The sequence below is a fragment of the Monopterus albus genome, unplaced genomic scaffold (genome assembly GCF_001952655.1).
Source record: "Monopterus albus unplaced genomic scaffold, M_albus_1.0 scaffold180.1, whole genome shotgun sequence".
In the NCBI taxonomy this organism is placed as follows: Eukaryota; Metazoa; Chordata; class Actinopteri; order Synbranchiformes; family Synbranchidae; genus Monopterus; species Monopterus albus.
The window spans coordinates 117,259-126,510 of NW_018128060.1; the positions used below are offsets into that span (position 1 = coordinate 117,259).

Sequence of the window (9,252 nt, forward strand, 5' to 3'; positions counted from 1 at the left end):
GCTGAGAGCCTCAGTCCAACACACCCTTTTCTAGAGTGTCTCCCCACTTCTCATCTCCTCCAAGATGTGATGCTCCAAGCAAAAGACCAAGCACAGTGGAATGAATTCTTCCCTGAAACCCAGAGTGAGGAGGTGAGGAAATAATTCAGCAGCAGCGTCAGCATCAACAGCGGTGGCAGCAGTGAGCGTGAGAGAGGCAGAGAGAGGGGGAGTGTGTGTGTGTGTGTGAGAGCTTGAGTGAGAGCGAGTTCCTATGCACTGTGCCTAGCGTAGCTGAGCTGTGCCGTTGCGTGGCAAGCTGTGTGTTCCCGTGCGCTATGGTGAGGCAGAGCTTACAGAAGGGAGAGATGTAGCTTCACTCGAAGCTCTAGCATCAGTGAAGCCCAGCACCTGGCCGGGGCGTCACAGAGCAGCATGTTAGAACGAGAGAGCCACTGCTGACACTAGTGTGACTGATGATGACAGCCCACGCGTGGGTTACCATGCGCCACAGTCGCGCCGCTCTAGGAGGAAACACAGCCATGTGAAAGTGACTTGGCTGCCAGCAACTCTTGGACATGTTTTCCAGGGCAAAGTCTGGATTTCTTTCAGTGTTTGAACTTCTTTTTTTTCTCTTGGTGCTGTCTGGCTGTCCTGAGCTCACCCATCAGGCACGGACTAAGGGAAGATGGAACAAGGGGGGTAAGTGATGATGGACAACTATGACTTTGCATTGTTCATTCATTTGTGAATTTGAGTTGTGAGTTTTTGCTGTGACAGGTACCTGGAAAGTTTTGAAATGATTGAATGGATACGTGCAGCTGATCTTGAGTGAGTCGGTATCAAAATTTTGGTTGACACATTCTCATCACAGACTGACCTTGTCTTGAGACATCTGAACTTGGATGTTTTGTAACACCGTATTCAAACATGTAATAGTGTAGTCATGCACATAATGTTCATAATGACACAGTTTTGCCCCTACCACTATGCCTCACTGTGGCATCTGAGAGGTGTTCGAAGGAAGTTGATTTTATATTTTTCATTTATTGTTTTTTAAACAAAAAAGAAAGTTGAGTTATGTCTGACTGGTTTTGAGTAACTTTTCAGTGCTTGCCAGTCAACAATTTTTGGTTTTTGGTGTTTTCACCACTATTACTATATTGCTCTTAGTGTACCTTTTACTGTTTTTAATGGTTTATTTTGAAACTCCTTCACCCTCTATACTCACACACACACACACACACACACACACACACAGAGACCCTTCCCTCTTGGTGTGGAGGACTGTGTTGCATGAGATCACATTTATATGTGCACCCTGGAATGTTTTGTTGACAAGACACGTGTCTCATAACCATGATTTTTTTGGTTTAAAGACTTCGATCGCCAGTTTTAGGAGAGGTGTTCGTAATTCATGTCAGCCTCTCCGTGGGAGTGGTCCTCTTGCTTTTCTTGTAGCATTTAATCCCCTTTGTCGGATTAAAGGAACCTCTAATCTTATTGCTAACACTCAGTGAGAAGCCTGAGAGATGCTTCCTGCAGTCTGTCGGCATTGTTAGCACTTGAGGCTCACAGTCAGTGGGATGTGTGCATCTTCAAAGAGCCTGCGTCGCCATCGTGATGCATTTAATGATTTCTTGCCCATTTGCTTTTGTTCTTGTTCTGCCTCACCCATTCATTACTCTACATTAAATAAAGAGTTAAATAAATCTCTTTTACATGCTCCACATATCGTGTCCATGCAGGTCTTACCAACATGCATCATTATCACCCAGAGTTTAACTTAATGACTTAGACCAAGCTCTGAGATTGATATTAAGCACTCTGCAGTACCAGATAGTAAACATTTTCTTATTTCATGATCAGTTTTTCTCTTACTTTAATCAGTTTGTATCTGTGTAAATTATTACAGTTTGCATATGAAATAGGTCATATGTCAGTCATTTCATTTTATAGATTAGTTTCTGTCTGCCAGTGATAGAAGGAACATTTGCAGACAGAACTAGAGAATACAGCTTCATTCTGCCCGAGCTTTACAAAAACAACACACATTATCAGCTCAGTTTTTGAATCAGTTGAAATGATGGGTAAAATGTGTTCAGGGTTGGAATTTGATGTGTTTTAGGTGCAAAGATGAGTAAGTAATCTGTAAACCAAGGCTAAAAGCAGATACAGTATGAAATCCCAGTTATCAATGGCCTCTGGTGAAATGGAGGCCAGTGACCTCCCACGGTGTAATTAGGCCATAAACTCCATCCCTAACTGTTCATTTGAACAAGTAATTCCACAGCCATGCTTGGAATTGTAACCTTGCTTGTTTAATTATGGTTTTGTGACACATTTTAGCCAGACTAATATTTTCCATAATTAAGACGAGATCTGTGCTGGGTTGACAAATGTGTATGGATGTCCTGTCTATAGAAGATTCTGGGTGGGAATAACTATTTAACATTTCATTTGTGCTGCCAGCATTGTGTCATTGGATTTCTCTCACCAACATTTAAATATCATTGATTATAAATTGCCATTTATTATTGCATTTAACATTATAATTTTCATACAGTGTGTAATTTGTCACTGCACTGTTGGTTAAATTATGAAGATTTTTCCTACCGTTACTATTTATTTAGCTAAGAACACACTGGAGCTGTGCATATGGAATGTGGCTTTATTTAAAGTGTTATACATTATGCAGCTGAGCTCCTTGTTATACATCTGCTGTACATATTTGACCGATGTACTTCAGATTATATGACTGGAAATTGCTTCTTCACAAAAACTGTATCTTGAATTCATGCCAGTCACAATCGATTCCATTAGGAACAAATGATCAGAACTCCCATAGAAATATTTTGAACCACGTCTCCAATCTAAATGTCATGCTATCACCATCCCTGACAATTTGAAGCACTACCTAAGCACAACAGCTGCTGCTCTATGTGAAGAAATACACTATAAACTTTTACTGCCGCTGTTTAAGCCTTCAGGTGATGAGTGCTTGATAGTAGAGTTGAGTTGGTCCATTATGTAAAGTGTGAATACAGTTATGTAGAAATGCTGTTGTATAAAACAAGGAGCTGAATTTCAGGTAATAGAAAAAAGAAAACACACATGCATCTGTAAGGTTACAGCATTTTCTTTTCCCATTGTCAAATGTTAAGCACTAATTTCATTCAGCATGGCTTAAACATCTGCAAAAGTTCAGGTCAGGTTTTTGTTGATAACTTATGTAAAATTAGGTCTTTGGGCAAAACATTTGTAGTAATTTTATTAGAATGTTTACAAGTGCAAGTTTGAATTCTCCTACATACTGTGAAGGTATTTCCACAATCACTACAGTCCTAGCATGCTGTGTGGCCACAGGTCAATATACTGTAAAGGTCTTTTCACACTGGAGGCAAAGTTTTTTATGAGTTTTGTTTAATTTTTGAACCAGTATTCTGTTAATGAGCCCTTGTACATCAATGAGGGAATATTTCTGAGAAAAGAGTCCCCCCCACCCCCCTTTTTTTTGGCCTCAAGGTCTTTTTCATCAGTGACAGGAACAGTGACTAGTCTCAATGCAGCTTGCTGGAATATTGCGACACTAGTTATATAAGCACATTGTGCACTGGCCAGCTAAACCTATCTGATTTATTTATGAAAGTGGTGTTCACTGTATACTTTACCTCAGACATATGGCCAGGTGCTATTCTAGGTTGATAGGGTTATTGTAATTGCCCGCCTGCCTCTTGGCAGCAGCAACAACTCCTCAAATTGTCCCATCGACATCCTGAAGTAGGTCCAGAAATGACCACAGTACAGTTTCAACCCCTGCACCAAGCAGTGAATAGTTCCAGATTGCTTTTTTTATCAGTACAGGATGCACTCAGGTCATCATCTCTTGATGGGGACTCTTGTAGCTCAACCTTTTAGAACTTCACATTCGATATTCATGTCGCATTTGGTGTGAATAAATGTGGTGCTTTTAAATCGCCTCAGAAGAAAATTGCTATTTTGTATTGTTTATTCATGTTGCTCCTGGTGTGAAGAGACCTTTAAGACCAACCAAACAAATGGAAAAGAAAAATGTAAAGGTGGAAGTTATATACACTGCACTTCACTTTGACTGTGAGCCACCCTTGCACAGCTTGATGTATGCGGACTGTGTGTAGTCAGTGGATCAACACCAGGACTACCAGCTGTGGTATGGTGAAGGTTGCAGTGGAGATTAAAGTGAACAGTAGAGATTAAAATGAACCTGGCAATAGCAGGGGGATCCAGTTGCATGTATTACTATCACACCAAGCTGCAATAAATGGAAATGTGAAGACAGAACCAAGTGCAAGAAGCATCATTGTGTTAGCACAGCAATGAAGACAAGCGGTGTATGGAGGAATCCAGGTGTAGAAACATGGTCATTCTTTGTTGCATTCTCAACGATTGAGTTACAAAACAGGAAGCTGCTTGGGGATTCAATGAAATAGTAATGGTACAGAGAAGTTGTAGAAATAGCACACACTTCTTTCTGCCACAGTTGAGTGTATCTGACAGCCTCAGATAGGAGTGAGAGTATCAGATTTACTGTAAAGGAATTACAGCAGCACATGAGTAGTGTAGCCTACCACAGATCAACAGCCCAAATGGCTTTTTTTTCATTATGTTTGCATGTACTGTACTGTACATCATAGCTGTGCAGTTAATGAGTGCTATTTGGGATGGCTCAGACCTCAAGAACGATTTACTCAGTTATCCAAACTGTGTGTTCATGAAAGCTTACTCACCATTTTCCTGTACAATCAGGGATTATTGCTAATGTTGTGTTCACTTTCAACCTCTAATAAAGTGGCAGATAATAGTGTTAAACTGTGTTGTTGCTCAGTCGAATTTGTTTAGTGATGATGTAGCGCTACTTAAAGTAACATCTCAGCAACGTGTTACTAATCTAATCAGTGCTTTAGCATCTTCTTCTTAGATTATAAGTGCATTATACATTTAGAGGCAAAATTGGTGTTGTATATCAGACCTTTATGTTAGCTCATGGGAAAATGACAGTCATTATATTGTTTAAACTTCATGTTTTGCATATTTTTTTTAACTTAAGCTCACTATTTTGTGAATATCTATGTTCCCCCAATCCCACTCATGCCCTGGCCCTAGTAGAAAGGCAGAACTGGCTGCGGGGAGGGAATAACGTACAAACTAATGGGGGAAAAATTAGGCAAGAGCCTGACAGAAAAAATTAAATCACTGTTATTACTTTCAATTAATATGTTTTGACTTGTGTCTTGGGGCAGGGAACACAGTAAGAGCTGTCACAGAGCAAAGGGAAAATCACTCCCAGTTTGTCTCTGTGATGTGTTGCTGACATACTGTGACTCCGTTTGCTTTTACTGGTGAGGACTGAGAATAGTTTTCAGCATCTCCCTGTATGCTAATTTTATCAGTTCAATTCTGCCAGACACTTGATTTTATTAACAAAATGTTTACAAGACACCAGCAAACATGCCTCTAATGAAGCAAGCTCAGAATTACTCAAACATGATGAAAAAGGCCAGAAATGCAGAAAATATGTCTGCTGTTCCTTGTTAAATCCAATTAGATTATTAAGCTTTGTGCCACTGCAAGTTGAGAAGAATCTGTTTTTCAAATGTACTTGCTTTAATTCTGTTCGCCTGCGCCTTGTTAGAAATAAATGGAATGTGTACAAGCTGAAAAGTGTGGGTGAAATTACAGATCCAGTAGTAACAGGACTGAGTCAACATCAGGTAAATATTGCTGCTACCCCATTTACAGGCACAGGGCTGTTATCAAATTAAATGCAATGCTAAGAAAATAATTACTGTTACAGTATTGCTTTGTTACTAGGAAGTATTGCAATAAAAAAATCCTATAATCTGTTTTAAAATACACGTACTATACAAATGTTGTGAAATCTGCAAGTATAATTGCCGTAATATGTATTAATTCAAAAAACAAAATCATTCTTCCAGATAACACGCATGTCTAACATGATGACATCTGATTGGTGATTTTTTACTTGTGGTACTAAAATTGAAGTGTTATGCTGTCCAAGATTCACTTGATCTTAGACATCAGTTTAGTTTTGGTGTTATTTTGTGGCTCATCCTTTCATAATAGGGAAGTAGTACTAAAGACCTATTTCAAGTTTAAGTTACTTTACCAGCTTTCGTTATGCTTGAGGAGACAGTCCCATTTTCATATCAACAAAACTCTGGTGATTTTATTTTGTCGTGGTTTTATAGAATCGTTTCTTTTTCTTTAGTGTCATGGTTTGGTTTATTATCTTTGAAAAGAATTTTTTTTTAACCATAGGGGGCTAGTAAGTAGCCTGGGTAGCCATGTCCTGACCCTGTGTACTAGAGAGGTACAGCAGGTATCCGGCTCAATTTTGAGTGATTATGAACACCCCTTGTACATCGAGTTTGAGCTTATCCCCTCTGGATGATGATTTGTGGTCTCAAGGTGCAGAACAAACCAGTATAGAAATACTGTAATGTTGTCCCAACAGCGCTTAATGGCATGAATAAGTCATAGGGATGGTGCACAAATAAAATAGATTTTAATGTCTTATTATTTCCATAGTAATGATGTGAATATAGTGCACTATGCACTTTTGTATTTTCTTGTATGATGATGATTAGAGGGGTGCAGGGTAGTTTTGCTTGTTTTTGTTTGTTTTTTTTGCCCAGGAGAGATTAAAAAGTTATGTTCTTTTTAATAAAAGCTGGATGTTGGTTTTGAATACATTTTAATGATTACATTAAAATTGTACTATAAAGCATGAACCCTATTTAACCTGTATGATCTTCACCAATTTGAAGATGCAGTTGTCATGAAGCCAAACAGCTAAAGGTAACTGGCCATAAAGGTAGGCTAAATGTCAGACGGTTCATTAGACTGTATCTTCCATATAAGTACTCCTGCTGAGTCACAGCACATAAAATCATTTCACTGCTTAGTTTTTACTGCCTTCACAGATTTTTAAATCACTCCTAATGCAACAAGGTCTATATATGTATATGTTATAGTAATTTTGGCATGTTTTTTTCCACAAACTCTTTCTGGTAATGTGACTTTGGTGGTTGTAATGGTGAATTTATCGTAAATTTCAAAAACATTTAAACTGTTACATGTATGAAAAAAGATTAGCTATTGTGGGCAAATATAGACTGAACCAGTGGAGTAACTGATGCAGTACATGTGTAAAGTACCATCATTGCATCCTCCTCCTCACGACCCCAACCTCAACTCTCTTGCCGTACAGAGCAGCTTAATTGCCACATTCCAGGCACATGGCCTGTAATGAAGCTGATTTCTAATTGCAGTGGAAATTACACTTTACAATAACAGTGTTTTATGGGTGAAATTCACACAGTAAATATGACAAGCTGGTTTGATAGATATAAATGGGTGCATTTTATGGTCTAGGCACCATTCGTTCAGTCGTTCCCTGCCTATAGAGTATGCGCGTCACATGTGAGGCTGGTTCACCTGTCATGCTTTATTGCTTTGTCCTCTCTTTCGCTCACTAGAGATGATGATGATGGTGATGGAAGTGTTTGCTTTAAATACTTGCAATGCTGCAAAAGATCAGGGAAAGAAACTGTGTAAATCATTTGTTTTGCATGAAGTCTTTATTATCACCTTGGAAATGTCAGCAGCAAAGGATTGAGTAACATCGCACAGTCTCTGTCCAATTGAATTTTTCTGCTGTTGCCAGGAAGATGACGCTGTCATGGTCAGAAACAAGAATCCTCTACAAAGCGTGTCAGTAGAGAGAACTATATCTCAGCGAGCTTTTTTTTTTTTTTTACCTTATCTGTGACTCTGCCTCACTTTTTCAGTATACCTTCTTACCTCTCTTTGCTCTTAGCAATAAAACTTTAAAGAGATAAGAAGCTTTTTTCTATTTCAGGGTCACCATTAGCCTGAATAATGCATTGACAAGGGGAGCGCAGTTTGAGTTCTGTGGAGGATAGAAGCGCAGCCTTCAATTAAATTATACATCATTATCACAGCTGGTAAGCCTGGTGCGACGGTACCCTCTCCATCCTCCTTTAAATGTTCCCTGTTACTGTCTTGTCCAATATTGTGTGTCAAGCAACAGCCACTTCCTGTGCCAGCACAGTGCTGGGATGCAGATAAGACTCTCTGTGCTGGATGGAGATTTACATGAAGAAATGGGAGCACTATAATGGAGGGGCATAGCTCAAAGGAATGTGGTGGTGTTAGTCTGACTTCCCATCATTTATAGAACTGGCTGCTGTTGTTCATAAACAATGGCCTCTAGTTTGAGAGTGTTATACGATTGATCAATAAAACCCCCTGCGATATTTTCCAGTCCGATAATAACGTAATCCACTGTTTGTACTTTGTGTTCTACTGACAGTGATCAACTTGAACGACACCTGTTACAACCAACCTGTGATCAAATCTTTTTTTAAGTGGACCTTAAATTGAGAGATGTTGTGTCAACATTTTTTCCAAGGTGAAAAGTTAACTTTTATGCTCAAAACTGAAATGAGGACTGCTTGTGATCCCGTGAAGCTGTAGGTCCAGTGCACATGATGATGACTGTGTAAATCCTCACCAAATCTTCGAGCTATAAGAGATCTGCATGAAAGTCACGTGTTTGTCGGACAATCTATCCTTCCCAACCATCACTTTCCAAGCGTTTCATCTTATTTTTTTAATAGTTGAGCCGTTAGCTTTGCAATCCACACTCCAGTCCAGTTGGTGGCAGTAAGGCACTGTTTTGTTGCTTGCCAACCACCATAAAACACGAAGAGGAGGAACAGGAAGCTGAGTACTGGGCCATTATGGTGACTTTACCACATTTTACAAAGTGGATAAATGCAGCAGTTGTACATTTCCATGTGAGACTGGGCTGGCTGAGTAGTCTTTGTTGGCAACAGCACAGGAAGGTTAAATGCCAGACACAAAAAGTACATGATTTTGTAGAGTAGGGTTCTGTCTCGCATCCCGCTTGTGATTTATGTTTAAAGAACTAAAGTATTTGGTTGAGGTTAGGAACACACACATGATCATCAGGATTGCTTGAGAAGTGGTAGTGTGTAATGTGCACAGTAATGTGCTGTTAGAACGAGAGCAAGCTCCTCAATAGCGTTGCATTCATGACAGTCTTTGTGGTTAAGATTATTAAACTGCAGCTGTACAGATAACAGCAGTTATAAAGGTCGTACATTGTTCACTGGCATCTGAAGCAAATTCATTTTCAGACTTTGGATTAAACCATCTTGGTCAACT

The 9,252-nt window shown here is 39.4% G+C and overlaps 1 protein-coding gene across 1 annotated transcript in view; it reads left to right on the forward strand.

Moving 5' to 3' along the window:
* Positions 1-267: 267 nt before the first annotated feature.
* robo2 (roundabout, axon guidance receptor, homolog 2 (Drosophila)) overlaps positions 268-9,252 on the forward strand; it is a 261,870-nt gene continuing 252,885 nt past the window's right edge. The window contains exon 1 of the mRNA XM_020616827.1: positions 268-681. Coding sequence (XP_020472483.1) covers positions 558-681 — 124 coding nt within the window. The 5' untranslated portion in view covers positions 268-557. The remainder of the gene's footprint in view (positions 682-9,252) is intronic.